This window comes from Coccomyxa subellipsoidea (assembly GCF_000258705.1).
Source record: "Coccomyxa subellipsoidea C-169, whole genome shotgun sequence".
Taxonomy (NCBI): Eukaryota; Viridiplantae; Chlorophyta; class Trebouxiophyceae; family Coccomyxaceae; genus Coccomyxa; species Coccomyxa subellipsoidea.
In genome coordinates, this window is record NW_005178021.1 from 222508 (window position 1) to 240707 (window position 18200).

General features: G+C 51.6%; 3 protein-coding genes across 3 annotated transcripts; 2 read left to right on the forward strand and 1 right to left on the reverse strand.

Annotated features, from left to right (window-relative positions):
* Window positions 1-1067: 1067 nt before the first annotated feature.
* Window positions 1068-3877, forward strand: COCSUDRAFT_59965 (hypothetical protein; the record flags this gene model as incomplete). Its single annotated transcript, XM_005643143.1, has 5 exons — window positions 1068-1127; window positions 1396-1546; window positions 2074-2189; window positions 2732-3055; window positions 3761-3877. The coding sequence occupies 5 exons, from the start codon at window positions 1068-1070 to the stop codon at window positions 3875-3877; spliced, it is 768 nt and encodes a 255-aa protein (XP_005643200.1).
* A 955-nt stretch (window positions 3878-4832) lies between these two features.
* Window positions 4833-14150, reverse strand: COCSUDRAFT_49156 (hypothetical protein; the record flags this gene model as incomplete). Its single annotated transcript, XM_005643144.1, has 17 exons — window positions 13810-14150; window positions 13415-13618; window positions 12861-13197; window positions 12414-12524; window positions 11873-12073; window positions 11510-11604; window positions 11080-11270; window positions 10366-10436; window positions 9482-9628; window positions 8813-9012; window positions 8175-8397; window positions 7561-7672; window positions 7029-7195; window positions 6421-6528; window positions 6033-6110; window positions 5590-5736; window positions 4833-5183 (listed from the first exon to the last, which is right to left on the reverse strand). The coding sequence occupies exons 1-17, from the start codon at window positions 13914-13916 to the stop codon at window positions 4833-4835; spliced, it is 2850 nt and encodes a 949-aa protein (XP_005643201.1). The 5' UTR covers window positions 13917-14150.
* On the forward strand, window positions 14109-18124 carry COCSUDRAFT_38513 (Thiamin diphosphate-binding protein; the record flags this gene model as incomplete). The annotated part of the gene is made up of 8 exons (XM_005643145.1): window positions 14109-14201; window positions 14760-14821; window positions 14927-15038; window positions 15722-15899; window positions 16363-16470; window positions 16906-17099; window positions 17443-17527; window positions 17892-18124. 8 exons carry the CDS (start codon window positions 14109-14111, stop codon window positions 18122-18124), a joined length of 1065 nt encoding a protein of 354 aa, XP_005643202.1.
* Window positions 18125-18200: the final 76 nt, after the last annotated feature.

Sequence of the window (18200 nt, forward strand, 5' to 3'; positions counted from 1 at the left end):
ACCGGTGAAATAGCTTCTCAGCGCGAGAAATTCTTAAGTCTCCTTGCATTTCGTTGGAAACAACGCTGCTAGCTTTAGGCGTATATACTTACACCCCCTACCACTTCTCCATGCACGTGATGTGGTAGCGCCAGCTGTCCTCGACCAAAGCTTGGCCCCTGCTTGCCACCAATTCCAGTCCCTCTCCAGTGAAAAAAATGCCTTGAGTAGCCAGTCAAGAGAGGTTGGACACTAATGTCCCGTGCTCCATGCATGTCTCTTTCATGCATGCAATAATTGAATGTCAACGTGCAGCAAATCCAAAGCAGGAAGATTGAATTCTAAGGGTGTTTGGCATCTTGATATAAAGGCAAGGGCTCCACAGCGCCGCCTCCCTGAAAGGGGCTGACATGACCATTGACTCTTTTCATACCCCTGCATGTTATCTTGGGGTCAATAAAAAGAAATTCAGCGATTCATCTGATGAACCCCAGAACTCAGCAGACGTTTGGAAACGACATGGAAACTAATCGACACATCTCAAATCTCATTGTGGATTGGTTTGGAGGTTGTCGAGACCTCAATTTGACCGTGGAACCCGTTGTCTCGTGATGGCCGAGCCGTCTTGTGACGGCTGGGCCATCTTGTGACGGCTGTGGCACTGGAAGAAGATTGAAGTCATCTCCCTTCACAGCAGACCACTCAGTTTCCTCCCCGAAGATCAGGAACTGCTTGCCAAATAGAAGGTGACGCTTGCGCTCGGGACACCACCAGATCTCCAACCTACTATTGTAGAGGTTCTTTCGGGTCCCGAGTGCAATGCAGCTTCTCGACGGCGAAGAAGCCCACAAGATCCTGTCCGACTACATCGAAGGCTGTGGTGAGCCATTCTCTCTGGCTGGTTAAAGATTCAGGATGTTTCTCACCGCAGCAGTGTTTTCAAGCTTGTGGCCGCTCCTTCATAGAACGCAAGTCTTTGCGCATCATGATCGTCTCATTCACGTGCAAACAAAATTCTCAGACCCCATCACTGCTGCATTCGTTCTGCAGGAGGGCATCTAGGGCACGGATGGAAACCTAGAGCATTCATGAATACATGCCCTGAGAACCAGATGCCCCGCGTGCGTGTCAGGAGCACACCTCCCGAGGTACTCACAGCTACATCTCCTAACATGTCAATTGCAACAGCAGGTGCTCTGGGCAGCACCTTCTGCACATCATACCAAGCTCTGCAAGTTACTCACATGCCCATCATGGACATGCCATTGGTGGAGGAAGTGCCAGGACAGCTGTAGAAAAGGCTGGAGAGCACCTTTCGACAGTGTGCTGCAGTGTGTGCAACATCCTTGGCCCTGTGGGCTGGAACAAGCGTGTTAGATCACCAATCTTACTGATTGACAAAATGTTGCATTGCAGACATTCCAGCCGGCGTACGGCCAGAGGCAGAAGCGGTACGAGTCCTTGCGGGCAGTGGCCCTTGCAATGGGCTTGCAGCCATCCACACAAATTGCTGCAAACTGCACAGAGGCCATCCGCAACAGGGCATCCAAGAAGGGCATGTCAACAGGTAATTATGAGCCCTGTTAGCTCGATTAGTTTGGCCAAGGCTGGCAGGGGGCGGTGTAAATACTGAGCGCCGTGGCCACGGTCGGGTGAGTCCTGCTTGTATCTGGCGTGCCCATTTCAGGGGTAGGATTTTGGCAGCCTCTACCTGCAACCTGTCTGCAGACACTCCTCGCCACTTGGCATGAATGTAATAATAAGTATACAAACTCATCTACAAGTCTTCTTGAAATGGTTGCACATGGTTTCAAATGCAGAAACAGCTTCTGCCTCTGCAATGGCGCAGTAGGTTTTTTGATCATGACCTGCCACATATGTAATCCATTTCAAAGTTGGACTCGTGTGCATGGTTGGTACAAGAGAGCCTGCGCCATAAACCTTACCTGCAGCAGCATCTTTGGAATTGCTGCTTAAAAAGCTGCACAGGGCTGTGAAGTTGAGATATCAATTGAAGGCGTTTTGTCATGCCTCTTCCGAGGAACCTGCGCCACCATCCTGCAAAAGGGTTGATGTGTCATCATGTGTGCCCAGGACTGGGCATCAGCCGATGTGTTGCTGGAGCCGAAGGCGCCTTCAGCAGGCGACGGCTGCAGGGAGTATTTGAGCTCCCAGAAGAGCAGTACAGCACACGATCCGGTCCTACACAGGTCAGCAACATGACGCATTGTAGAAGAATTTTGCAGATATATCGAGTCTTTGATATGCTTCACCTGCTTTTCCCGAGGCGGGATCCGTCTGCAGACAAGCCGCACTCCATATGGCTGCCAATATATTATTCTATCTTGGACCCGCCAGTTCAAGAGCTTTGCTGCTCCAAAAGGAATTGCAAGCATCGCCCGTGCATGTCCAAAGTCACCTTAATGCAGCAACAAGAGTGATTTCATGAACATGCGCAGCTGGTTGAGTGCCATATTCCTCCTAGGAAACTTCAGCGTGGATATGTTGGCGTGAGCTCCCATCACGCTGAAGTATCGATTTGATTATTTCTACTAAAAGTACTGTTACACGCCATCCCTGTCTCTTGGCAGGAATGGCCTGCAGACAAGCTGCAGTGTAGGACGGCCAAAATCTCACCCCTTGTTGGATTTGCCATATCCACGCCAGGCCAAATCAATTATCAATATGTTTGTTTGATTAGGTAATCATCAGGGATCTTTAGGACAGATGGTGGCCTTCACTGCTCCTGCAGGCAGGCGCAGCAAAGAGGCAACGCCGCGGGACTGCAGAACGCACACAAGTTACGGCTGTGTTCCAAGGCGGCGGCGGGCAGATTGCACCCCCACAGGTCTCCCAGCAAATTTACTACCCAAGAGACCCCCGCCTGGCACAGCACACTTTGAACGCCCCAAGGACAGCCGGCCACCGCAGCAGGAGCAACAGCAGCAGCCATGCACCTGCCAGGCCGTACAAGACCTCGGCAAAGCAGCCGGCAGTGGCAGGGGAGCCCAGCAGGGCACACAGCATGCAGCAGTATCAGGATCAGGCAGAGCTGGTGCAGCAGCTGAAGAAGCAGGTGAGCAGTACTGCCATCCCAGAAAAATCCATATCATGGGAATGGGATACTCTTGAGTCAACGGGCGGGGGTCTGATTGTATTTTATTTTTCAGATCTTATTTTCATGGATTTGCCTAGAGCCATCCAATCGTGTCGCATGGGCACACCCAGAATCTCTGTTGAGGTGCCAGAGAGCTCCTCTTTTAGACATGGGCTATTTATGGGTTCATGCACCAGGTTCTGGTCCTCCCAAGTTAGGTGACACACTTTCAGGTAATCTGCAGATCATGAATTGCTGGGATGACCCAGAGACACAGAGAATGATTTTTTTAAGCATAATATCTATTGAGCAGGGTTTGACACCCGAAGGAATCCCTCCTGGGATTCTCCTGCTTCTGGCTTCTGAGATTGGTTTCTGCCGGCACTGAAAATTATTTGCCATGTCAATGGTGAATTTTTGTGGGCAGGTAAAAATACCTTAGCACTGCCCAGAGGCATAAAAACGTTTGGCCCCGGCTGGCAAGGGGCGGCACAAATACTGAGCACCATCCCCTGCGTTGACTCAGTCTTGCTTGGATATTGCAGATTCAACAAGGGGTTGCGTTTGTGGCAAAGATTACCTGCATATGCACCTTGCCTCTGGCTAAAATGCTTGCAATTTTAGAAAGTGAAGTGTTTTCTTGGCACCTCAGAACATCTGCTGAGGAAGTGTCAAACCCTGCAGGTGAGGGAGCTGACTGTGCGGGTGACTAAGAGGGACGAGGAGATGGAAGTGATGATGAAGACAGTGAGTCATCTCATCAGCGAAAACAGCGCTCTCAAGGCAGCGGGCCAGAATTAGAATTCAAGCAGCAGACATGCACAAACGCAAGGCCTGTCAAAAGAGCAAGTCCGCAAGTAAGCTACAAAAAATAAATGCGCTGGTGTATACAAGGATGCAGCTGTGGAAGCGTGCAACAGAGACAAAGAGAGAGCCTTAGTGCCGCTATTGCCTAATTTGCTGCCCTTCCTGACAAGCCAACATACCTGCTGCCACGCCAGCTCTGAGTAGCAGTTTCATGCCCTTCACGTCCGTATGATTCAATGACAAGTCTGCACTCCAAACGTCTTGCAAGAGAGCTTGCTGGAAGGGCAGATCCAGCCATACCGCGTGAGGGACGAAGGCTAAAGGAGTTTGCAATTACTTCCTCTGTATGGCAGCAGCCTGCCGCAGCTGTGGCCAAAAGCCAAAGCCAGCTGTTGTACTGCTTGACTTTGCAGCAGTGTATATGCATATAGGAGGCTTGTGTCTGTGTTGTGTGAGTTGTTTCGTCTGCTTGTATCCTGAATATGGCCTCGCGCTTTCATGTTGACTTCCAATTGCACTTGCTGGAAGAGCACATGGTGCTTGCAATTTTACAATGCAACATTTGAAGGCTTTTAAAAGGCAGTCTGTCTTGAATGCCGGATCTTTTGATTCTGCTAGTTTGTACACTACTTTCCACAATATTTCATGTTCATGTCGGTTGCATTGGCAAAACTTGATGCGCTGAATTACTCTGTAAGCGAAAGAAATTTGAGTCAAGCAGACAGGCCTATTCAGCAGACTTCCCACTGATCTAAATTAATGCAATAGTCACACCATCTAAATACATTCCGCATGCACTCCACAAAAGCAATGGATTCGATATCTCTAGGCTGCAGCCTTCCAGGGTGAAATCCCAATCTAGAGGATCTGGCTTCGTTTTGGCAGTTTCACTCATGCAGCACCTCTCAACAGATCACAGAAGCACATCCTTCTTTGCGTTAGCTTTGTATCAAAGCATGCCCAGCTCACGCTGAAGCTGCAGCAACAGCCTAGCTCTCTCTGCCTCTCCAGAATCCCCGAGCTCATCTCCACTTGATTCCTGCTCCGGTGCTAGTGCATCTGCTGTGGCAGGGTCCACTGAAGACTCCTCAGCTGCTTCTGCCTCGGCAGCAGCTGCAGGGGTTGCTTCCGGCGCAGCTTCCGGCTTTGCGGCAGTCGCGGGTGCAGCTTCCGGCGCAGCTTCCGGCGCAGCTTCCGGCTTTGCAGCGGCCAGGAGCGGTAGAGACTCCTGTGAAGTGCGCGGTACAAACTCGGCGGCTGTCGGATTGAGGGAATTGCTGCTCAGGCTTGATCGCAGCACCTGCGCGCACATGCAATGTCATTACTCATGTTTCATGCAATCCAAACCATGAGGATCAGGTGCATCGCAGCAGCGTTTGTCTCACAGCCTTCCTGTGGGCACACATGCATCCACATCATTTCTCACCCAAGAAATGTTGTCGCTGCACCTGTAGTGCAAGCCCATTCTGCCTTGGCAATGGTTCTGAACCGCCAGTACGACTGATGAAACTGATATGAAGTCAAGTCACGACTAGTCTACGGCAAGAATAGGATCTGAACCCCTGGAATGCAGGGTAAATCTTGAATTTCTGGAGGTCTGAGCAGATCTGGAGATGGCAGACATGCAAGGCACTGGTACATCAACGCGAGATATTGTGTTGAAAAGAATACATAAACAAAACTTGAGATATTACAGATATTTTTACCGAGCCGGGGGCAGCTGCGCCGGGGCCGGCAGACGGCGCGGCGGGCGGCAGGGGTCGGCCGCGGCCGGGCGCAAATCCCTTGGTGCCGTCAGGGCCGCGCGCTATGCGCACCGCTTGATTCCCCTTGGCAGCGCTCGCAACCTTGTCCTGTGGTAGACAAAGAGGTACAGTCAGCGGAGATATCTGGTCATCCTGTTGATGCTGGGTCCTTCCACTAGCAGGTGTACAGCATCAGTCAATATATAGCTCCGGTAAGCAGATTGTGTGCAAGAGAAAGGCTCTGTGACGAAATGTATCAAGATCATCCTGGAAACCTACATGAGGGGTGAGGCCGCAAGAATGGGTACAGGACACCTGTGCTTAGGCGATCTTTTCTGGGGGCCAGAGGAAGGCAGGGCAGACAAAGATCAGGAGAAGTATAAAAGCTCAAAGAGAAGGCTCACCGCGCTGGCCTTGATAAACTTGGGCGCCTGCGGGTTCCTCTCGGCCACGAGTTCCTCCTCCGGCTTTGTAGGTGCCTCCTGCGCATGCATGCAAATAAACAAATCACCACAGAATACTAGCTACATGCACATCTATTCGTGAGATCATGCACGCCATGATAAGGCACGCCTGCTATTCACTCACTGTCCAGTGCCATTGAGTTTGTGTTTTGGAGTGGGCCTGCAACAGATCGACACCAAAGCACCACTGAAGCTCAAGAGAAGGCGAGCACGCAGCGGCTGTGTCTTCAGGCAAGCCTACTGGATATCAGCAACTAAAGCAGAAGTTTAAAATGTGAGAGCCAGAAATTCAAAGTTTCAGACTACTAGCAGAGCTTTAAATTCCCACCTTGATGCGGATGACGCGGCGGGCGACAAAGGCTCCCTGGGGGGAGGCCCCCCGCTCCTTGTCGGGCCCCTCAGCCCGGGGGGGGCGGTTGGCCACCGTGAATGTCACCTGCGACACAGAAAAAAGTCAGAAAGTCAGTGTTCCTTGGCTGGTGGTTTATTGCATTGGTGCTGCAGGATGTACACTTGCGAGGCAGCCCTTGCTCTAATCTCAGGCGCTGGCCCTGCCTTGATGTCTGCGTCTATCTTCTCTACACCATTACAAACTTGAGAAGCTGCTTCTGGACCCCGCACGGCCACGCTTGAAATGCTAGACAAGTGGTGACTTCCAGGAGCAGATGCAGGGCTGAACATGCTCCACCCTAAGAAGGTCCTCGGCAGCCTACTGTGGGAGTGTTGCTTTCTTGCAACCCCACATCATCCCACTAACTTCAAGACAGACAAACGGTGCAGTCCTTTAAATGCCAAAGGCCCAGATGACTTCAAGCCAGAGCACTATTCCAAGCAGGGACGCTTGAAAAAGGCCTTGGGACCTGATTACACGTGAATCTGCAAATTTTACAGAGGTTAGTAGAACATATTCAGTCTGAATTGTGCAGTGTGATTGACCTCGTCCCCCGGGCGCAGCTGTACATTCCCCTCGACATCGCTGGCGTGGAAGTAGAGGCGCGGAGGTTTGGGGCTTTCGAGCTCGTACTCCAGGAATCCAAAGGTGCCCTTGAAAGAGAAGATGCGGCCTGTTTTGGGCGTCAGCGCCACTTGCGTCGCGCGCCTCCCTGAATACAAGGGGATTGCAGCGTTTAACACTGGAGGGTTTATACTTCACCAGTGCTGCAGGACACACAGAATGCATACTTTGAATTCCTCTGGACCCCTGGACCTCAGCTGGCCTGCAATTGTGGCACTCTCGCATTTGACACGCAGAGCAGGGATGCTGAAGACAATCGTGGGGCGCTGAGTTGCCTTACTTGAAGGAAAACATCAGGAGATATACTTAAATATAGAAATCCCCCCAGTCTCAGATCAGGAGGGTGATGCATGGCCATTGTCCGGACATCAGCTCACGACTGTCAGACAGCCCTAGATTGATATGCATGAGATGAGAACCATCTTTGTCAATGTTGGAGCATGTGAATGGCACCTGCATGCTGCGCAGCTGCGCCCCCGACCTTCTCGGCGGCCTTGGCGGCCTTCGGGTTGACTGCTATGCGGAAGGTCACATGGTCCTGAGGCTTTGGGTTCACCTTGGCATCCTGCCATAGTTGCACTATTCGGTCGGAACATTTTTTGGGACCGAATATACGGCCCTATATGGTCATACGGTCTAAATATATACGGAATTCGGTAAAAAACGGCCTATTTTGGCCCAAAACACCGAATATACGACCGAATATACACCGTATGCCGAATGGCCGAATCCGTATGGTGCAATTATGCATCCTGCATAAATACAACGTCAGATCAAGCTTCTCCTGAGAACAACTCGGTGCATTGCCCGCCCTTCAATGCCCGCCCTTCAGGGATTTTGAAAGGTGCAATCCTCCATTGACCCGTCAGCAACAGTTTGAGGGAAGGATACAAGAATACGTGAGCTGGATTGCACAGCCCCCACATGGGAGAAGTGCGATTGAACACGAGGCAAACAGACTATCAACTCCTGAAAGTAGAACGTACTGCAATGATAGCGCACATATTTTTGCATTGGTGTTTGGCCGGAGCCATTGGAAGATACAGAACTGCGGCCGGCATAAACACAATGGTGTCAGAGGTCAGGATTGAAAGGAGCAATGCTGTTGAGCGCGCCTGCAGATCTTTGGGCCCGTAGGTGAGCTTGGCAGGAACGCCGTCGACCTCGTACTGGACCAGGCCGCTGGCGATGTTGGTGCCCTTGGCAACCATGCGGTCTATGACAACGCCGCTGTACGCCTGCTCGCTCACCACCTCAAACACCGCCGACCCCTTTGGCGCGCGTGTCACCCTGCCGAGATTATCACACACCCCTTCAGAATGTAACGTGTCCATCTCGGCTTTGAGTGCAACAGCAAATGGCATCGAGGTTGACCAGGGTCTAGAATAATATGCCCCTTTCTTACCTGTCAGGATAGCAACGACCGAGCTAAGCGCATAAGTCAGTGTATTGGAGAGACTCAAGCCAAGCTTTTCTGACACCAGGGTCTCTCCCCTGATACAGATGCGGGGCTTACTGTTTACTTCTCCCTACTGTTTACTTCTCCTCAGCTAGATTCCTGCCGCCAACCCTTGGGAACCCAGGTAATGTTTCATTGAAGTGCTCCAGGACCACGGATGCTATAAATACATCTCTCAGCTGTGACTGAGAAGATTACAGAATGAGCGGGGATCTTGCATGCAAGCAGCATAATACACAACCGCACCTCTGTGCCACGATGCGTTTTGGCGCGTCCGGCAGCGGCTCGCGCGAAACCGAGAACTCCACATCTTCACCCGGCGCCAGCTCAGACGATGACACACCCGACAGCTGTGAGAAGTGGAAGAACACGTCGGAAGCGCGCTCGCACGCGCGGATGAAGCCGAAGCCGCCGCCCGGCTCTTTGGACTCCTTCAGCTGCTTTATCTGCGCGCCAGCATGCCGGCGAAAACACCCTCAGTTCACCTTGATGTGGTGGAAAGATTAAGAAGGCGGTCTTCACAGGCAAGTGGATACTAGCCCTTGCACTAAGCAGCACAAGACTCTGATGAACAATAACCACCATGCCAGCATAATTTATCTGTCCTGTTTGCCTTTTGAAGACGTACTTCAGATGACCCCCGTAAGGTCTTTCTACCACTCCCGCATGCATGCACCTTTCGTTTGTGCATATAGAGCGGTTCAAAGTCTTCACAGGGGCCCTCTGCTGAGCTGATAGATGGTTTCCCCGGTAGCCCCTTTTGATCTATATAGACCTTCAAACAACGTCACTCAAACCCGGCACAAGACATGGATATGAACAGTCACCGAGAAAACACCCTTCCAAGAAAAAAATCGATCAGATATTTTCTTTGCAGGCATTTAGACCTGATATGCTTGAATCAGGCTAACCCACCTGCCCAAGTTCGCGGCGATTCTCGGCTTTGCATAGCAGCTCGACGGTCTCCGCGCGGAAGCTGCCTGTCCGGCGGTTTGCCACGACTGTGAACTCCACCTCATCTTCTGGACCTAGCGCCGCCGCTGCATCCTCTTCCACGTTCATCTGCAGATAGATTTGAACATTGCGTACATCGAATTGGCAAAAAAAATGGCAGCCCTGGGTGCTTTCTTTAGCCCGCAGGAATGGAGTCAGCAAGGAGCTGCTGAGAAATCTTTGGTGCGGCAAATGTGCGGGTGGAAGTAGGAAGCACAAATTATAAAGTGTGCAATGCAATACCCCCCCATGAATGCTGTTTTTGGTCCACGGCCTAGGGAATCTAGGTGCTCCTCATGGGTTTTCCCATGGGGCACATGTTCCTGCCAGATCAGGAAATTTTAACAGACACAGACCAGGAGAAATGTGCATGCTCCAGGTCCTCAAAGGCAGAGAGAGCCACAGGCAACTAAGAATTCAAGCAAACTAGCTGAAATGTGATGGAAGGGGTCGTAGTCATGGCGCAAGTGAGAGCACAGGAAGTGGGGTTGGATGGAAGAAGAGATCTCACTACCAGACCTTGCATAACTGTACCGTCGTATGCATCATGACAAAGATGCCTCGCACTATATTCACTGCCAGATTGAGCCTTATCACCCAGAGGCAGTGAGAGAACGGCAGACTCAGCACCCAATGGGCAGCAACATAATTACAAAAAAAGGCAGAAAAGGCCAGAATCACATAAACAAAATTACATAATTACAGAATAAAGGGGACAAAGAAAGGCCAGAACTACAAAAAGGCCTTGCCTGGTCATAGGCGAAGCCGCAGGAGCGCAGGGTCCCTCCAGCATCCTGGAAGTGGACCCTCCCCAGTGTTGCTTGCTCCTCCCCCTTTGCCTTGGCTGGCGCCTTCACTACGCGCCCCCGCACGCGCTCTGCAAACAACCATGCATGCCTCAACTGAGGGTTTTAAAAGAACATATTCAATTGCAATGTACTGGCTTATAGCATGCTTCTTCTGCTCGCCTACTGTTCTTTGCCTTTTGTTGCGGTGTCCGTTTGCAGAGTGCACAACGTGCAGACGCGCGCAGACAATCCATGACGATTGTAACAGTGTCAACAAATTGCCCAGAACTGGTAATGTCAGCACCACTATGTATGGTGGCACCTTGTGACTGGGCCCACCGTTGGTCCCATCCGCACCCTTGCTGTGAACTGGCATTCAAGTCAAGGATGCAAGAAGAAATCAACAGAGAGCCCAGCCACAGGTATCCCTCAGCGACATTGCAACACCACAAATCAGTGCTGGTGATATGAAGAGCGCGCACTAAGCCAGATGTGCCATACAAAAACGTGTCCAGAACTTACAAGAAATGGTACAAGAAAATGTTACGTTAAATGGGCAGTCATCCCCTGGCCAGGGGCATTTTCCTGTAATGGTGCCAGGAGTACTTTTCTTAGTAAGTGGGACAGCGTGCACCCGGCCAAGTGCGTTCCTCTGCAATGGTACCAGGGGTTTAGGATTTCTCAATTAGGGTCAGGCATGACACCAGGGTTCCTAAGAAGAACAGCGCGTACCCGGCCAGATGCGTTCCTCTGCAAGAGTACCAGCTGGCAGCAGCTCGAGCGCGACGGCTATGAGCTTGCCGGTTGGGTCAGCAGCTGCCGAGAAGGCGACCTCGGCGCCGGGCGCCACCTCGGACGCTGAGCTGTCAGCCACCTCGCTGATGTGGAAGAACAGCGGCGGCTGGCCCTCGCGCTCTATGCTCCTGCAGTGTGCACACACCCACACCTCAGAACCACGATAATTTGCTTTCATTGCACACAGGTACGGTACTCTTACAAGACTTCACATGAGGGACTGTTGCAGCAGGTATAAGAGTGCGCGAAGGGTGCAAAGCAAGAATGCAAAAGCTGAGAACCATGAATTGTACCCCCTGGTTGCAAAAGGACTCACTGTTTGAAGTGGGCACATGGTGCACTTGAAATTGAGAGGCATGAGCTTCACCTGACAAAGCCATAGGTGTTCATGAATTTATCAACGAAGCCCTGCTCCCGGGGTGCATCCGGGGGTGGCTGGCTCTGCTGCGTCCCTCGTTGCACCTGCACAGCCCCCCAAAAAATGAAATCACGAAGTGCACAACCTCTCCATCACTAGTACCCCAGTAGCTTGTGGCATGACTGACGCCAGGGCACATCTGCCAACGTTGAACACATCCGCAGTCTGCCTCTGCTGAGGGTGGAACTTCATGTAATATGGTTCCTGGCAATTCTCGGAGCAGCACCGTACGCTGTCATGCACAGCCATTTTACGGAAAAGAGGCACACACGAAATTGTGCGGTGTATTGTGGGGGGCAAACAACAACACACCTGCGTCGCTCGCTTTTTCCCGGTGCGCATGTCTGTGGTGATGAGGAACTGCACAGGATCGCCCTTGTTCAGGCGCCCAGTCCTGCCCTTCACATCAGTCCCCTCAAAAGTCAAGAACAGCCGCCTGCCATTCTCGCCGTCTGCGCCATCCGCCTCAGGATCCAAATAGCCGATCAGACCACCGCCACCTCCGTTTGCCTCCTGCAAGCATGGTCTCAACACTTCACTACCTCTCCTTCTGGGTCCCGTCATGTCACTGCATTACTGATTAGCCTGGTTCAAGCACTGCTGCGGACTGTGATGTGGATGGTGAAGACACATGCGGCAAACTTGGTGTCACAATTGCAGCTGCATGCGTGCATCAGTGCCATCTGTTCTACTCGTACGTAGGGGCACAGCAAATACTTCCCACAGATCTTTCATGAGATAAAGAAAGCAGAGGGACCAAAATAAGCGCAACCCTGTTCCATGAGATGCCACTGTCATCATTACTAGCGACTATTTACCTCAAAATTCCGATTGCAGGAGATGAAAGCCTCACCCTGTTCCATGAGCTGGCACTAGACCCTGCCAGGGGCCTCTCCACGCGCCCCCTTGTCAGCTTCTCAGCCACGCTGGAGGTAGCAATAGCTCCAGGAGGCAGCTTCTTCACCTGCACCACGCAATTTCCATTTTTTTTGAGACCCATCCAACAAAGTTCCAACTTTACAAGTGTGCCAGCTCAAGTTTGTATGCCACATGTGGCTTTGCAGTCTGAAAACTGACCAAACAAGCTTCCAACACACATGTGTCTTCTCACGTTCCGTCCCCGTGCGATGAGCTTGCATTAGTGTGCATGCCCGAGCAGATGCAATTGCATGGTGCATGGAAGAGTCTCATCCTGCAATCCTACAAGGAGAGACTTTATAATGTACGCTCTTCTGTCTGTCATTGCGCTATAATTTACAGAAAGATACAGACAGCCTTGAGAAGGAGCCAGGAGGCTCACCGAAGTGCCCATGAGCTTGGGAGGCCGGTTCCCCTTGTGGCGCACGGCATCATGGCTCGATGCAGCCACTACAAATTCCACAGGGTCACCCGGCTGCAGCAGCTCTGATAGATCCTTCTTTCGGCCACTATCTGCCTGCGCCTGATCTGGCTGCTGCTGCTCACTCCCGGGATGCTCCTCTAAGGCAGCCGCTGCCCCTGCATCTGCTGCTGCCGCTGTCTTCGCAAGAGCTCCCTTCTCTGACCCGGCAGCTTCCCCGCTGGATGCAGCTGCCGGGCCCTCTGCTGACTGGACCGCGCTGATGTGGAAGAAGACAAGGTCTGATGCCTGAGGCACCCTGCATAAACCATCATTGCAATCAATGTGTTGTCAAGCAAAGCAGAAAAGGTACTTCATTACACTGCATGCCGAAGCCCATGCCCATGCACAAAGATGGAATTACTTCTCAAAGTAAAGTGACCGTGGAAGAGCTGTGGACAAAGATGAAATGTTGCTCACATCAAAGTGACGGTGCAAGCAAGGTGTGCTGAAGAAAGTGGCCCTCTGGTAAATACCTGATGAAGCCAAAGTGCTCCCTGACGTGGTCCACAAAGCCCTGGAGTTTGGTGCCGATGGGCAGATCAGGGATGGGATCCTCGTACTGCTGCCTGGCTGGCCCATTGGTATCATAGGCGCTTGCCCTTCTCTGAGGCTTCCCCAGCCCAGGAGGTGTCCCTGCAGGGCCCTGCCTACCCAGGCCTCCTCGCCCCCTGCCTCCTCTGAGACAGGCAAACACAGGAATGTAATGCAACCGATTTTTGGGACACTAATAGAACCTTAGCAGAAGACTGGGGATAAGTAGGATTGTAAATATCGGAATTAAGCACGAGAACAATTGCACTGTTAGCATGCGTTGAACGAGAAAATTTATCTGATCAGTAAAGACACTTGGTACCTCCGTGACACTCACCCTCCCCGTGCTTGCTGATTTGGCCTAGGAGGTCTCCTGCCTGCTGGAGCTTCAGCATACCGCTGTTCTGAGGTACTGGGTTCTGGCTGGAATTGCTGATCGTCCATGATAAGCGCGTTGACTACACCGCTCAGTGACTTTTGCTATGGCTGAGAAACAAGCGTCAGATTTTGAACCAAATTTAGTTTTGCTGTAAGAGGTTCTTCAAAAGAGCGTGCCAAACACTTCGTATGATCAAGAAAGCTTTATAGCAAGTAGGTGTATATTATGTCCACGTCTGCTGCGGCAGCGCGTGCGCAATGTATGAGCGATGCAAGTATAGCACCGATGTGAAGGTCGTGAAGTGGGATCCACTTAAAGAAAAATTGTTGAGGCTGCTGGGAAACAAGCATGTAGGGAGGGAACGTGGAGACCTGAGGGCCATCTCCTTTTGAGCCCACGTGCACTATAATTGAGCCACAGTCTGGCTCACCCTTTATTTCTGAACGTTTGGTACTCTTGTTAGGTCTTTCACAGTGTAGCTTTGCTACACTGCAAGCGCAGTAGACATTGCAGATGGTTATAATAACCAAATATTTTGATGCAAACCGACCTTTGAGTGCAGATACTGAAGCCTGGAGCAATGTCCTAGTTGGTAAGCTTCTGTTTGTCACCGATGATATTTGGACATTGAGACTGTGTTCAAGGCTGTCGTATCTCGCACAAAGTACACACATCTTGATCTGCTGACGCAGCAGCTTGTCTGGCAAGGCTCGTCGCCCTGGGTATAGTCAACAATGCATTACCCAGGCCTGTTTATTCGTTCTGCTGCACTTCGTGAGGCGCATCGAGCACTGTCCTCTGCGTCCAGCGAAGCTGTGCGAGCCTTGTCATCATACAGCGCAAGTACCTCCTCCTCACAACCAGCTGACAGCACAGGCATTACCGATGCGAATGCTCCCGAATCGAAGCCTACCAACCTCTGCTCAGCGGTCAACGACGCCCTGCACATTGCTTTGGAACAGAATCCAAGGTAACAGATGCTGCTGACCAGGACGCAGAACTCCTTGCCCTCCACGTTGCTTTGTCATTGGCTGCAGGAATGCCTGGTCGTCAGTAGAATTCTTATGTGGGTCAGGGCGCTTTGCTTTGGGGAAGATGTGGGCTTTGGAGGAGTCTTTCGGTGCACAGTGGGCCTCTTTGACCGCTTTGGACGTGACAGGGTGTTCAACACACCCCTGTCAGAACAGGTGACGCCCTGAGCATGCTTTTAGCCGCGCCATGCCAGAATAATACTAGCCTGCTTTCTCCAGATGCCCTCCATTGCCCCAACCAAGCAACTCAGGCAGACCTTTGCAGACAGACTAGCAAAGACAGTTTCTTCAGGAGCAAGTTGCTGGCTTTATGGTGGAGCAATGATGGCAATGTGCCATGATCCAATCGTCTATGTCAGTGCTGCCTTCTCTGTAGCGTTCACCAATGTTCCCCAGTAGGACAAGCCACACTGCTCACAACACAAAGATGGTGCAACCAGTCCCCCATTCTCTCTCTCTGCATCCGCAAGTTTGCGCATGCATGCATGCATGCATGTGGCATTTTGCGCATGCATGGAGTTCTGATGAGGGGCCGGTTGGCATTCCTGCTTGGCGATATGGGGAGCAAAATATACAACCGGAAGTTGGCATTGCACTGGTGGAGAAACTTGCATGACCGGACAGAGTGGGGGGATCTGATACATGCGTTACTGGACGCCTAGTGGACGCCTAGGAACTGGAAACCGTGTGATAACAATGATGTCTTGTGTATTGAACGCCTTGCAACTAATCTGCGAGGCAGCCCTTTATCCTTTCATTGGCGCTCGCAGTGCCTTGTATGTCTTGCCTTCACTCTTGACTTTATATTAAAGAAATTGACAACCCTAGAAATTGCGCAGGGGATTGTGGGGTTTGGCATAGGGACGGCGGCGATGGGAGCGACGCCGGTGGCGGAGATCCAATTTGCAGATTATATCTTCCCGGCCTTTGACCAGATCGTGAACGAGGCGGCCAAGTACCGGTATCGTTCCGGGGGGGACTTCCACTGCGGCGGCCTCACCGTGCGTGCCCCCTATGGTGGGTCCGGCTGACTAACTGCTATTTCGTGATGATCGCTAATTTGCTGTGTGGTCTCACTGGGGACTATGACCTATCATTTGTCCCATGCTGCAGTTATTAGGAGTCGTGTTCTCCTCTGGCACCTTTGAACAGGATTACCCCTGGGCATCCCATTACAGCATGCAAAGCATGAATGCGAAATAAACAGGCTTGAGAAAAGAGGCCCTACAGACATTGAGGAGTGAGGGACAGGACAGGTTATGTGCCTCTGGGAGAACATGCGTCTGTGCTTCCTCTGTCACCCACTACTTTGGGACAGGAAACCCAACTGTGCATATGGAGGCCAGCCAACTGTACCTCTAGATGGCTGGCTTTGCTGCGTAGTGATTATAACGGTGTCAGGGGAGGTGCATGGGTCAACTCAATGTTGTAAAACGATGATTGGCCAGAAATGAACGAGATGCTGTTTCTGCGTGGTCAGGTGCGGTCGGCCACGGAGGGCACTACCACTCACAGTCTCCAGAGGCCTTCTTCACACATGTGCCCGGAATCAAAGTGGTGGTGCCCAGCGGCCCCAAAGAAGCCAAAGGTACATGTGTATTGCTTGACTCTTTACTGCACCACTGCCAAGAAAATCAAACACCTTGGGTTTTGCTGAGCATAGTGGCTCCTGTGCTGCTGTGGACAACGATGCACAGAGACACTTTGAATACTCAGCAAAACCCCTTGGGCTGCTACCATTTGTAGTGATCCAGTAACGGCACATGCAGATTTGTTGTTTTTTTCAAAATCGTTTGATCTGTGCTGCTCTACATTCCCAGCGACGTCCCTCGACAGAGTTGATAGATGACACGATGAGGCTGAGGTGTTCAGATTATACTGCTAGACATGTGCTGATATCCAAGTTCTTGGGGGCATGGAACGTTGCTCATGCAACAGTTGTCACAGAACACATTCTTCTTTCTCTTCAGTCTGTTGATGGGCTCTGCTAATTTGACTGAGGATGGGACTCTCTGTTGCGCAGGTCTGCTGCTGGCATCCATCCAGGACCCAGACCCGGTGATTTTTTTAGAGGCCAAGATGCTCTACAGGACCGTAGTGGAAGACGTGCCGACCGGCAGTTACACAATCCCCCTGGGGCAGGCCAGAATTGCGCACTCCGGGGGTGACATAACCCTCGTCGGCTGGGGCCAGCAGGTTGCCGTGCTGGAGAGGGCGGTGAGTCACTGCTGACTCACCGTATCCCCTCTTCTGCACGCTGCAAAAGGGTGCCCCACCATTGAGAGATCGTAAAGATCAGCTCTAGAGGGTGTCCGCTCACTGACAATCCGAGGAAATGAGGATAGCAGTAGACACCTGCCTCATGCCTCATCTGTGCCACACCTGTGAATACAACCAGTATCCAGTTTCAAGACGATAGTCACCCAAGTCACTTCCGGACAGTGCTTGTTGTCTTGGAGCTGTTGAAGCTTGATGTTATGAGGTGTGGCCAGTGAAGGCACCAAGGCGCTCTACCTGCTGTGTAAATTTTTAGTGTTGGTGGCATGTCATGTGTGCGCAGGCTGCGATGGTGCAGGAAGAGGATGGCATAGAGTGCGACATCATCGATTTGAGGACCCTGCTGCCCTGGGACAGAGATACCATAGGTGAGCCTCAGCTTCTCAGCGTTGAAAAGTTTGCCTAGCGTGTCATTTTACATCTTCTACATCACACTTTACATCTCATGGGCTGATCTTTGTCGTGGCACATCCCTAGTCACTCTGGTCTTTTGTATGCATGTCAGAGCAGATGCAATCTGAGCTGCCGTCTGCATCATCCTAAGTATCACTTCGGCAGAATCATTGCTAGAAATTTCACTCTCGTGCGATCATGCAAAGTAATTCCTTGCCACTTTCACCGAGAACGTTGGCAATATGCCGAGCTCTGATGATCAAGCTTGCTGTTTCAGGACTTGTATTCCCTAGAAAATATTTAAATAAATGGTCTCATCAGTTATTGTGGCTTGTGCAGAGGCGTCTGTTAGCAAAACAGGGCGGCTCCTGGTGAGCCATGAGGCGCCGGTGACCTCCGGCTTTGGCGCAGAAATAGTGGCTGCAATTTCCCGGCGCTGTTTTCTTCGGCTAGAGGCCCCACCGGTGCGGGTGTGTGGATATGACACACCCTTCCCGCTTGTGTTCGAGCCCCTTTACGTCCCCTCTGCCCAGAGGGTTGCTGATGCAATTCGCGAGTCATGCCACTTCTGAATCAACCCTTCAGCATTCTGATGAAATGCTAGATCTAGGGACGTTGAGGAATTGAGATTCGTGGCTGCATGACTTA